At 36.3% G+C, this 13,770-nt stretch overlaps 1 protein-coding gene across 1 annotated transcript in view; it reads left to right on the plus strand.

Moving 5' to 3' along the window:
* The window catches only part of MALRD1 (MAM and LDL receptor class A domain containing 1), a 287,732-nt gene that overhangs the window by 192,657 nt on the left and 81,305 nt on the right, over positions 1–13,770 (plus strand). Inside the window, exons 30-31 of the mRNA XM_026843695.1 lie at positions 2,143–2,304; positions 11,204–11,361. Coding sequence (XP_026699496.1) covers positions 2,143–2,304; positions 11,204–11,361 — 320 coding nt within the window. The remainder of the gene's footprint in view (positions 1–2,142; positions 2,305–11,203; positions 11,362–13,770) is intronic.

Raw genomic sequence — 13,770 nt, forward strand, 5'->3', positions numbered from 1 at the left:
ACAGAATCTGGATAAAATGAATTGTATCCATGTAGGCTGAGGGACTTTTTTTCCTTAAATAAACTCACAGAAATTACTTATTCTATGCTTCATTCAGTCCAGTCAGGCAATCTTGCAAAATTTTTTGTTCTCTTTCAGTAACCCACTGAAAGTACCGAGGTGAAAAAAGCACACATGAAAGCAGTTTCAATTTTCATTAATTGCAGCCAATTATACACCCAGATTTTATAAATAGCAAACCTCAGTGTTGATAAACCAACTAGAAGAGTGCTTGAATTATTGAAATAAAAGCAATTTTTCAGATAAATAGAGGAGTTCTCTTCTGATGGCTTCTAAATAGGCTCTATTTATCCATAAAATCAAAAGTATCCAGCAGGTGCAGATAGGTCACATGAGTCTGTCAATACTGTTCATAAATATCTATTCATAATTGCCATTTGAATCCACTGTTAAGATAAAATAAGGGTAAAATTCCTGAAATCGGGTAATCTATTATGAATAATATAAATTCCAAATGCATTTGGACTTTGATCTTGTTAGAACTGTACAAGAAAATTTTACTACTTTCTTTGATTCATGGGTTCCCTTCTTTGCCCTACCTGCATGTGAGGGTGTTTGGTGTTGGAGTTAGTCTTTATTAGGCTTCCATGATGCTTGTAATGCAGCGTCAATGTGGATGCTCAGTGAATTTGTGTGTCCCTTTCATGATTCCCAAAGGCCATGCTGTGAATAGCACTAACACAAACACAGAACATCTGAGGTAGGAAGGCACCTCTGGAGATCCTGTAGTTCAACCTTCTGCTTGTAACAGGGTCCACTGCAATGGGCACCACTGAGAACAGTCTGAGTTTGTCTTCTTTACTCCCTCTCAGCAAGTATTTATACACACTGATGCAAACCCATTGAGCCTTCTCGTCTACAGGCTGAACAGTCACAGCTCTCAGCCTCACCTCGTAAGAGACAGTCCAGTCCCTTGACACACGGTAAGAGTACAGTACACTACAGAACACTACAGATCCTTCTCCTAGCATTCAGTGGGATATAGGTTATTCGCTGGATCAAAATCATTCTTCCTTTAAAATATTTGTCCTATACACTTAACTGAAGTGACACATTTTTACAGAAAAGCAGGTCCACAGGGTTACAGAGTGCATGCAGATCTTGGCCATAAAAAACAGGTTTATGATAATGATAACTTATTTTTACAAAGATTGGCATCATTTGTTCTTGTAGAGTCAAAGTAGAAAATAGGGAAGAAAAAAAAAACAACAGATTACTAAAAAGTAATTAAATCTATTCTTTTTATCTGTATCCATTATATGTAGACAGTGATGCATAAATAGTTGTATTCTAATGTTGTAGAATAATTCTAGATAAAGATACACACTCTAAATCCTCAAATCCATTTGAGGTTTTGAAATAGTCACAGTCAGACCCATTTCTCAAATTCATGACTGACTGGTATTTAATAGTTTGAAACCTTTTCCCAGAGTCCTGTCACAAGAGTAGTTGTGTAGTTGCTTCTGTTTTATAGATAGGGAAAAGACCTTTTATAGATAAGGAAAAGAGTTTGGGATGTTATTTGATTCATCTCGACTAGAGCATTTATATAGTTTTGTTTATTAATTACTTTTCCAAAGTTGTCTGAAACATCAAAGGCAGATCTAGAAATGGGAAGTTTAACAAAGATCTGAATTCAGTCAGTGTCCTAATCACTAGAACTTCTGTCTCATTATAAAACTGCCTTCATGCATAACACTCACAAGGATTAGTCAACATATGTTCATGAAAAACGCCACTGTGGAGGTGGAGTCCAGTTGTGATAGCTAATTTGCTGGGAATCATTCTGTCCATTCACCTTGAATAATAACTAAAATTGATGAAGTCATGGGTTTGTCCTTAAGACTTACATGGGCATATATCTGTAATAAAGTTTAAGACGGTTATACCTGCTTGGGAAGCAAAGGGTGAATTATTTCTTCCTTCACTAACAACCACGTATGTTTTATGTCAGTACACGAAACACAGAGAATCATAGCATTAGCCAAATGGAATCCTTTCCATTACCATATGCAGTATGTTCCTTATAGCCTTTTACATAAAAGAGCTGGAATGATAATTTACTTCTTGCTATATTTTCAGGTTACTACACAAGTATTCCTGGAAGCTGTAACTTTGAAACACAAGATCAAGAATGGACCAGTGTATGTGGATTAACGCAAGACCTTAGTGATGATTTTGACTGGAATATTAGCAATGGTGCTGAAACAGGACAAATGGATCCTGATACTGACCATACACCAGGTACTGGCATGTGTCCTACATCACTTTTAGGAAAATGAAATATTCATTGACTAAAAAAAAAAATCCATAGGTTAGTGACAATTTAACAGTAAATCTCAGTGTGATCAGCTAAGATTATTGTATACGCAGACAAATCAGTGAGCAATTAGAACAGTTCAAAAAAACAGTTTCAACGAACATTTAAAATGTTCCCTTCTATGTTAAAATTTCAATAGAGGATATGTATCACAAAAACACCATGAAAAAAATATATTAATTTTTTTAACATATTGAGCCTTGACATTTATATTATCTAGTGACTTCTAGTTCTGTCTGAACACAAAACTAAACAGCCTGGCATAGTAGCCTATTACCAACCTTTTTAATCACTGCTTCAGCAGCACTGTAATTTTATAGATTGGTCTTTTCAGAGTGGTCCTGATTATATCATTTTTTGTACTCCACTTCAGCTCGATGCATTTGTTTAGTAATTTCCTAGACAATGAGCTGCTAAATATAATGTGGAGATGCTAATTAATCATCACATCTGGGACACAACAGACCTCTTTCTACAGCAGCACAGCAAGCCTGAACAAATGCAGTTACTGTCTCCAAGTCTGCAATGAATCTATTAATTAAGGGTCTATTTGAAAACTTTTAAAGAACAACATACATGAAAATTTTAGTACAATAGAAGAGGATATATTCAGCAGTAATCATAGGTCACTAAGATGATTACTGCTCAGGTATTGCTCCGAAGTGCTGTAACAGTGAATCCATGCACTGCTGAACAGCTGTAAACCTTTGGATAAACAAAGGTGCAAATAATAGTTCAGCCATCCATTTCTCTCAGGTCATGTGAGCACAATATATAGAGCTTATATTAAGCAGCATTTTGATTAAGAAAATCCAATGACCCTGACTGTGCTGTAGTCAATCTCTGGAAAACCTTGTTGTTTTGTAGGCGTTTTTATAGGCATAAAAGTATCAGATTAGTGTTTCCAGTATCATCTTGCACCCAGAGATAACAACATTAGGACATCTTGCTAACCTCTAACTAATTCACATTTTTCTGAGAATGCAGATTAATCTGTTGTTATCTTCCCCTCTCCCAATTACCAGCTCTGCATTTTTCTCACCAATCACTAGTGTTTTGTTCATTCCTTATAGAAGTCACTTGATTTAAATGAAATCTCTGCACGAAACCTTGTGTGTCAAGCCCTAATACTGGTGGGTTTTGTAAGTGTATCTGCAATATGAATAGAAAACATTGGACTGATCCTTGTAGAAGATGGTCATCTAATAAGGATGAAGAAAAGTAGTCTTTAATAATAGTAATAGACCTTGCACTGCCCGGTCCTCTGAGTTGGAGGATCACAAGTGTGGGAACAGTGACTTTCCATTTGTGGACACTAAGGGATCAGCTGTGTCAGTTGAATGTTCACAAGTCTATGGGACTTGACAGGATTCATCCCAGAGTTCTGAAGGAGTTAGTGGATGTTATGGAAGGACCCCTCTCGATCCTCTACCAAAGGCCTTGGGGAGTTTGGGGAGGTCCCAGCTGCCTGGAAGCTAGTCAGTGTTATTCCCATCTACAATGAGGGAAGGCCCAGGAAACTACAGACCTCTTAATTTAACCTCAGTTGCTAGAAAAATTATGGAGAAGGTTATACTGTGTACTGTTGAAAGGCATTTAAAGAATAATGCAGTCATCAGGCACAGTCAGCACGGGTTCACCAATGGAAATTCCTTATTTTTAACTAATTTGCTATCCTTCTATGCTAAGGTCAGCCGCCTAGTGGACAATGGAAAGGCAGTTGCATTTTTTATGGATTTTAGTAATGTTTTTGATACTGTCCCTCACAGCATCCTTGTGGACAAGTTGTCTGACTGTGGGGTGAGTTGGTTCATGGTGCACTGGGTGAAGAACTGGCTGAAGGGTAGAACTCAAAGGATTGTAGTGAAAGAGGCTATGTCTGGCTGGTGACTGGTCATCAGTGATGTTCCTCAGAGTTCAATTCCACAGCAAGTTCTGTTAAATATATTTATCAACAATCTGGATGCAGGAATGGGATGCACCATTATCAAGTTTGTTGATGATACCAAACTGAGAGGTGCTCTTGACTCTTGAGGGACAGGAGGCCTTGCACAGGGATCTGGATAGATTCAAGCATTGAGCAGTGATTAATGGGATGAAATGGGATGACAAGTCAAAATGCTGGATTCTGCACCTAGGATGGAGTGACACTGAGCACAAATATAAATTGGGACAGGATTAGCTGGAGATCAGCCCTGCAGAAAGGAATCTGGAGGTGCTGGTTGACAGCAGACACAACAGGAGTGAGCAGTGTGCCCTGGCAGCCAGGAGGGCAAACTGCATCCTGGGGTGCATCAAACACATATAACCAGCTAGTCAAAAGACGTGATTGTCCCACCTGATGCAGTGTTGGTGCGGCCTCACCTGTGGTACTGTGTGCAGTTCTGGGCCACACAATTTAAGAAGGATGTGAAGGTCCTTGAATGCATCCAGAGGACGGCAACAAAGCTGGTGAAAGGGCTGGAAGGAATGTCCTGAGAAGAGCGGCTTGTCTAGTCTGGAGAAAAGGAAGTTCTAATGACCTCATTGCTCTCTACAGCTTCCTGAAGAGAGAGAGATGGTGAGTTCTTCTGCCTGGTATCCAGTGATAGGATGCATGGGTATCATTCAAAGCTGTACCAGGGGAGGTTTAGACTGGACATGAGGAAGCATTTCTTTATCAAGAGGATGGTCAAACACTGGAACAGGCTTCCTAGAGAAGTGATAGATGCCCCAAACCTACCAGTGTTTAAGCATTTGGGCAGTACCCTTAATAACACACTTTAACTTGTTCAGTCCTAAATTGGTCAGGCAGTTGGATTAGATGTTTTAGTTGTTCCTTACAACTGAAATAGTCTGTTCTATCCTATTCTAACATTTTTCTGCAATATAAAGAGTCTGTCTTTAATAATTGAATTCTCTGAAAGTGTAACTGGCTACAACAGTACTCTTCTCTTTGTCAACATTTTGAATAATCTACTTTTCCTGGAGTGCGGTACTATTCTAATGAATTCTAGAGAAACATGTAATCATACACTGGTTCTTAAAGAATGGCTGAGAAGCAGTGTGTGTGAAATGCTTAAGGTTCCTTCCCAAGATCTTGAATTAATTTACTTCCCTGACATTAGCTTGCCAGAAATCTTAATATACAATTGTTTCCCTAGATGCCCCTACAAGATCTTGCTGATAGAATACTGTCAGAATGCCTATTGATTGTTAGGACAATGAAAGCTAGACAATTACAGTTACCTGTGTAATGTAGACAGCAAGCTATAATTGTATACTGTATTATATAAATATTAAATAACATATTATACAGATTATATAATATAATAAATCTTGATGGAATATTATTTTCCATCATAAATGTACCAATCTCTATTTGTGAAGTACTTTCCAGAAGCTTTAATGGTTAGAAATCCTATTTTAATTTCCACCATAACACCAAAGAATAGTTAGTATTCAATGTAGAAATATCACAATCTCTACTGTTTTCCTCTTGAGTTTGTAAACAGCGTGTTCTGCAGATTTTTGCTTTTTTTATTTTTTTTTTTTTTGATATTTCACATTTCCAACATGAAGAGAGACATCTTACCAGAAGGTGTCTGTAACCATTTCTGTCCTACTCAGTTATCCTCCCTTTTCCTTTAGAGGATTCTGCACCTGCTGCAGAAAGGGCTCACCTGATCATGAGGGAACTTCTTATCTGCCACAAATCACAGTTTTTCATTTTAGAGAAAGCAGACATCCATAATAGTTTGTGTAACTATTACAGGCTGTAAATGTGGAAGTTATTCCTCTTGGAAAAGGGCAGAATGGACAGGTAGAGGTAGAAACTATTGTAGCTGTCCTTGCAAATCAGTAGTCTGACTTGCTGTCTTGCTTTCCTTTGATGCAGTGTGATTACAAAACAAGTAGCCCTTGGCTCTTCAAGGTGATTTTATGTGCTTTTCTATTTCAGTTTCCCTCATTTAATTGGTTGTTCTTTGCTTCTGTGAAATTACCCAGCAATTCTAAGAAAAACAAAGTTAATAAAAAGCAAAGCAAAATGAAAGTAAAATTAGATCAAATGTGTTTGCAAAATTACTCAGATTCATAATTTACTTGTAAATTAACTGGGCAAGAAATATTCACATTAACTATAGAGAAATCACTTGTCAGAATTGCCAACAGCCTAGATACTGATGACCTATAATGTCCAGAAGTATCTATCAGCCCATTCCTGACTCAGATTCAATTCTTTCTTGTTCCAAACTAATTTCCTGTAGTTACTAAGCATACAAATTTATTGTACAGAGCATGCATGCCATTATAGCAATCTAACGAAGCTTGTGGTGTTATACCATCTTTGTATTAAGCGTATTGGCACAACTTTGTGTGGAGGAATCTCATATTGGTTTAAAAGTATCTTACATTGCTTCATCTAGCACAATTTACACAGACATTACACATTTCAGATAGATAGAAAAAATTGTGTCAGTTTAATGAAATTAACTTACTGCATTGGTACAATTTCTGGAAGAAGACAAGCCCAGTGATTTGAAAACAGAGTTTAGTGATAAATAAAAACTATGTTTCACCTGTTTAACATTCTGCAGTCTTCCCAGTGTGTATCTTATGCAGGTGTCAAATATTAAAATATTCCTCTCCATGCATTACCTTCTAAATTGTTCTTTCTTGTTCAGAAACAGGACACTTACAGCTTTTGCCATTGCATCCATGAACTATTTAAATATTCAAAAGATGTATCTGATCAAGTGCAGAACATTTCAACCTCAAAATCCTCAGACAAATGAAAAATTTATTTATTTTTGCTATGTATTTTATATCATTATACTATATATTTTACATTATGTACCAAGGAGCCAGGCACCTTAGTCTTCCTTCCAGTTTGCTGAACAGTATACAACTGTATGAGACCAATCTATTTCTGAAGAATATATATATATCCATAATATCTTTAAAATATTATTTTCTGTCCTGAGAAAATTTACATGTTTCTTGAAAAGCTTGAGACATAATATTATACCCAGATAATCTCACATGCAACATCATCTTAAGATTGTTTGAAAGATAGCAAGAGAAACTATGGGCATTTCCTTGATAGCCATTACAATTTACAAATAGTCTAAATTTTAGATTTTCTTTGACTGAGTTACAAACTGAATAATTCTCACTCTGAGCCATCGATCATTTGCAGGTCTGTAAGAATAGTGTGTTGTATGGCAGTTTGAAAGTCCATTACATAGCTTCATTTTACAAGTAAAAACCCTAAAACTACAATCAATTTTAGGTAGAAATAACTGCAGCTCACTTCAAATGAGAAGTTATTTCTTTTATTTTCACCCCAATCCAAGTGGGTCTGTCTCTTGAAGTAACACAGCAATGAGCAACTTTCTGGTTTTGCTTTCTTAAAATCTCTATTTGCCACCTTACTAATAACAAGTGATAAATTGTATCTCATATTAATCTTACAGGTAAAAAAAATATAAAAATTTGTTCTAACACAATTTTTTTTTAGTGACAGAAAAGTTGTGAGAAGGAAATCATTTGCCTTCTAGGTCTTGTAATTAGGCTGCCAGATGGGGCACTTTCATCAGTCTGCCAGAAAATTTAGTAATCATGCCTTAGCATATGATGTTTATACTATTTTAATCATTTGTCAATATAAGGAAAAGCTAAATTTTAGAAATTAAGTTGGGTTATCACTATCCAGTTTATTTAACAAATATTTATTTTCTTTCTAGAATAGCAATTACTTCATTGAATATTTCTTCTGTTCATCTGTCTCAAGGTCATCACAATTGCTGCTCTCTTCACAGTCATACCTTCCTAAAAATTTCATCCCCTACAGATGTATAAATCATATACCCTTTTCTTCACAAATCTACATTCTTGAATTATTCTACTTTCATGCAGAATGTGATTTGAGAAACTAAATTGCAAAGCATATGAAACTGCACTCCTAGATTCAGAATACATGAGCTTATATATGAGTGATGATTAAACAGAGTGGGTATGAAGGCACCAAGTTTATTTTTAAGGATTTGATAATTTATTGTCATAAGAAAGAGAAAATTATATATCGCAGATGCACAATTTACACAAGTTCATCCATAATGATTCAAAATCTCCTTCCACAGGAATAACCATATTCTTTACAAAATGTTCATTAATATTTCATAAAACAAACAAACAAAAAAGTCCTAATTGACAAGGAATCAAACTTTACAGATATATCACTTGTTAATCACATGTTTAGGCTTAGAAGAGCTCACACAGGGCTGGTTGGTCTACTATTATAATTCTGATCATGTTTTATATGTCTTGTGTCCCTTAAACAAAAAAGTTAGGATACATTCCTTAGATTAAAAACACCAAACTTTTTTTTACCTGAGAAGAGTAAACATGATCTTTAACAGTGTCAACAGAAAAAAAATCCCACAGTTTCTCTTGTCTAAATAACTCAGGTATTTTAGAAGTTTGAAAATAGAGTTTTGAGACAACTTACTTTAAAAGTTCTTGCTGAAATAAAGCTTAGTATGCGGCTTTATTAATTCTGAGTACCTTACCAAAATGTTCCATTATTTATACATTTAGGTAAGTAAATAAAGGACAGATAGGACTGATTGGCTGACTTTTTGAATACTGTTAAATAAGAACTGTTTGGTTTGGGACAGTAATGTTTGGAGTTCATGTGCTCCTACTTGTTGACTTCTGCAAGAGTTGGATGTGTGGTATAGTGGAGAGATACAAGTTTGGAAGATACTATTATGCCCATTTTACAGACAGAGACTGAAGGTATGTTTGTACATATACAGTCTTTCTATTTGTATTTCATGGTGTCCTTGAGATCAGCTTCCCAGACGACCCAAAGGTGTGGTATGTGTGGCCTCTGCAGAGGACAGCACACAAGTACACCAAGCCACCACTCTACATTAACTGCAATTCAAGTAGGACACTTCTGCCTCTCATGAGCTGGGATGCCAGCATTTTCACAAAAATAATGCAAGGAGGGCCGCCCTTCTGTGTTTCAGAGTACAGACTGTATGGCCATGACTGGAGCATATCCCACCACAGGAGAACTGCCTAAAGGGGATAGCTTGATTGTAGTGCCCTCTATGCCCCTTAGCTTAGATAAAAAGTCATCGCTATCTTCCTGTTTTGACAGCAAATCTGTTTGGTAAGTAAAACTACATTAAAAAGTCCTACCAGGCTGCTCAGACCTGCTGTCTCTCAGCTCAGATCTTCAGCAGCCACTTACAGTGGCCATGGCCAGGTGTCACGGATGAAGATGACTTTCATGTTTCATCCATTAATGCTTACTGACACTGGCTGCAGCTACTCTTTACCTGACTTTCACTAAGTAGCAGTGTGTGTTCAGCCAGAGAGTGTCCAGGAGTAGAATAACAAGCCACAGTTACAAAAACAAAAGGCATTCAGAGACCTATGAACTTACTTTAATTAAAATATGCTACCTGGATTCTACCTGACACACCTTCGTAGCCCCTTCCAACTCCAGCGTAGCTTGATGAAAGTCTCTCATTCTGAAGCCTTCTTGTAAAGGACTGCAAAGCTTTGGTTTTGAACCTGATTATGGTTTTAAGATAGAAGAATGGGATTTTTCTGTTTTGTTTTGGTTTGGGTTTGGGTTTTTTTTTCCCCCAGAAGAAGCCCCTTTGAGATAGCTAACCATTCTACAGCTATTCTAGATACAGCTAGGGCATCACTTCCATACTAGACTAGCAAGAGTGCACTGTGCTTTAGCTGCTGCCATAGCATACTGTCAGTGAAGTTACAGGGAGACCAAATCTGGAAAGATCTCAGAACCCCATTCTTAGTGAAAACTGAAGAAAGAACTAGAACACAAAGACAAAAACTTGATCTGGTTATAATGAAGGGGAATCCAGTCTTTTAAAGCAGGAACAAGAATTGAGTCATGGGGTTGAATCTTTCATTGCTGTAGTTCAACTATATTAATTCAGCTCTGATCTCCAGGTGTTGCTTCTTTTGGATTTAGGAGGAAGTTGTCTGCTAGGGTCTGCTGTGTATTGCTGCTCAGGCCAGCCCCAACAGGTGCCCTCTTATTTATGAAAAGTATCTTCTCTTCCCCAAAGAAGCTTTTTTGCTATACTCTTCTCTCCATGCAGGATCAAACCTTGCTTTTACTATAGCAGACGGAATTAAAGTTATGACAAAGAAGGGGCTACTGCTAGTTAATAATAAAATCCTACACCCCACAAGTCAGCAGTGTGATTTGCGTATTCAAGCACATGCTTTTGGTTGTATGTGTTCATTTTAGGTGGTAGGCCCCTTCTGGGTTGTAAAAGGGCAACATATTTTTCTGCTTGGAACTGAATGATTAATTCTCTTTTTTTGCAAGCTTGTGGTTCTTCAGCATCAGCTGAATGATAAGAAGTGTGGATATCTTGGCCCCTTACAAGCCTCAGGGTTTCCATGTGTTCCCTACTGCCGTGCTGCATGATAGGGAATTGTCCTGGGTAAGAGCTATCAGCAAAGGTGCTCCTGACTCCTGCAGTGTCAACCTTCAAACAGATCCTTAGAATTTCTGAGTGAGAGTTTGAGTTTTCAACATGTTTTAAATTTGTTATTAAAATCTGAATCAAGTATTTACAGAATGATGAAAGAGACAGTGAGCTCTGAGGAAGGTTATATTTATCAGAAATACACAAAGCATTAACATGGAAGATCTCCATACAACCAAGCTAGGGTATATGTGTATGTGTTGGAAAGATATCAGTATCTGTGTGTGTAAAAATGCTTATGCTCTGAAGTATAAAGTAGGATTGAAAACCTATAAGATTTTTTTAATCTTTTTATAAGGTAAAGGACAGAATTTTTTGTACGTAAACTCATCAGCCCAGAAGGAAGGAAACAAAGCAAGGATCATTACCACCAAACTCTTCCCAGCTAGCCTCGGGATCTGTAGGGTTCGGTTCTGGTTCTGGATGTTTGCCTCTAGGCAAACAGGAGTCTTAAAGGTAAGAGAAAAAGCACTTCTACTACATCATGACTAGTAGTATGTGCTTTTCTGTGTATAGAAGGAACAATATCTCAGAGCTTATATTAGCAGTACTTCATCACAACTTAACTTCATTTATACATATATACAAACTTTTTGCTGACAAAACCAAGTGACAATTCTGTTTCAGTTTTAATTACACTTGAAGTCCCTTTTTTTCTACATATGTAAGAATTAACATTGCATGTTTGACTACCATACTTAAACCTACTGAACATCAGCACAGTTCTCTGTACAACTCACTCTTTAACATAAAATAGAGGCAGTTTCCAATTTTTAGGACAAAACCAAGATGTGGTTTAAAAGAAAAGTTTTAAGCATATTAATGTCACCATGTATGGAGGTGTTTGTTTAAAATAACTGGAAATAAAGCATTCAACCATATTAACTATTATAGCTCAAGTTTCCAGGAAAACATCTTTCAGGAAAATGTCTTCTTGCTGTTCCCCAAGCATCCTTAATGGGCACAATTTTAGTTGTTAAGTACCCTAGTAAAAGTCCAAGCAGTGATGTGAAACCTTGGCAAACAATTCATTTCATGTGGCTCCATGAATAAATACGTTACATAGTGTTTTTCTTAGAGGACTGCGAAAGGCTATCTGTGGCAGTTTGTTAAATTTGAAAATACAGGTTGTCAGTTTTACTATGTGTGACAGAATATAAAAATTTGCATATACCATCAAACTTCTGAACTAAAGTAGTCTATGTTCAAAATGAGCAAGAATATTTTTGTGGTCTTGGACCTGAAATTAAATTAGGAAATTTGGACCACTGTTTTTGTACTTATTCTGTTTGTCTTTGATCTGCTTCTCCACTGTAAAGGAAAATCATGGCATAATTCCATGTGATTATAGAGCAATTCAGGCTGGAAGGGTCTCAGGAGGTCTCTAGTCCAACCTCCTGCTCCAATCAGGGTCAGCTACAAGATCACACAAGGTGGCTCAAGAATTTACCCAGTCTTGAAAACTTCCATAAATGTCAACCTCTCTGGACAAATATCATTGCTTGACTGTTCAACATGAAAAGGCTTCTTATATCCACCTAAAGAATAATGTTACCTTTCATTCCATCTTTTTTCTACCTTTTGTTAAGTAATTTTTTTCAGGATGGGGTTTGCATCTCAATTTTATCTCTAGCATCTACTTCGTGGATACTCAGTATATTGCTATAAACTTAATAAAAACACAGAAAAATATCTATATGTGTGAAGTTAGTATAAGCAACTGATAATTCTGCTTTTCAGACTGATTTTAAATGGGTTTCAGATTACATTATTTTAACATTTCTTTCTATTCAGTGAATAAAAATGCTCAAAATGTATTCTTCCTAAAGACACTTCAGTTAAGATGAATTTTTAAGAAGTGTTTATATTGCAATATTGTAATTTTATTATCTGAATATAGCTTTTAAAATACTCCACCATATCTTCAAATCCATTCTTTCTGGTTTACATTATTTATCCTTCCACAAAGTTTGAACAGTAAGATTAAGAAAAACAAACAGTAGGCAAAAGTTGAAAGCAGTTCCAGATTAAATTGAAGTAAAAGCCAAATAGCAATTGCTTCTTGGATCTGTTGGTAACTGAAATACTGTGAAATGATCTATGATTATCTATTTGTTTAAATTTAAGTATCCTGGATATTAAAACATGCAAGAGTGCAGACAAGATTTTCTGAAGGAGCTTCTGAAGTTTTTCAAGCATCACAGAACACAACATTAGGGAATAAGTAGATGTGTGTGGCCTGTGTGTGAGTTGGTAGGCAGACAGCCAGAGTCTGCTTCTTTTTTTTTCTTTTTTTTCTTTTTTTTTTTTATTCCAAACAGACTAGTGTAATTAACTCTCATTACCTTCAGTTTCATAAAGAGATCCATAAAGAATTCTTACTCCCACATACAAATAAGGTTCCCTGTTTATGGCTTTGCAACATGTACTCTTTATGTAGTCACATATAAAAATATTCATAATAGACTGAAGTACTATTCAGCAAGGAATTATCATCCTATCCCAGACCAAATTTACTTAGTGCTGCTTTTTTCTATCAAACTAATAATGGATTTCAGTGTCACCTGAAAACAATGAACAGTAATAATTTAAGTGGAAAAAAACAAAAACAAACAAACAAACAAACAAAAAAGTCTAAAATAACAAAAAGTAAAAACAACAAAAGCAACAGCCCAAAAGTTCAAAAGCAGCAGCTCAGTGAAGATTTTGTTCAGGTTGCACTGGTGGTGAAAAAAGTCAAACTGTAATAGGAAGTCTGAATAATGTGTTAGAACATAACATCAGTACAAACATTGATGTTACAGGTGTTATCTAAAATACAGCTATCTGGTCAAGTCTAAATTAAAAAAAAAAAAGGGGGGGGGG

Source organism: Athene cunicularia (assembly GCF_003259725.1).
Source record: "Athene cunicularia isolate RWA chromosome 2 unlocalized genomic scaffold, athCun1 chr2_part1, whole genome shotgun sequence".
Taxonomy (NCBI): domain Eukaryota; kingdom Metazoa; phylum Chordata; class Aves; order Strigiformes; family Strigidae; genus Athene; species Athene cunicularia.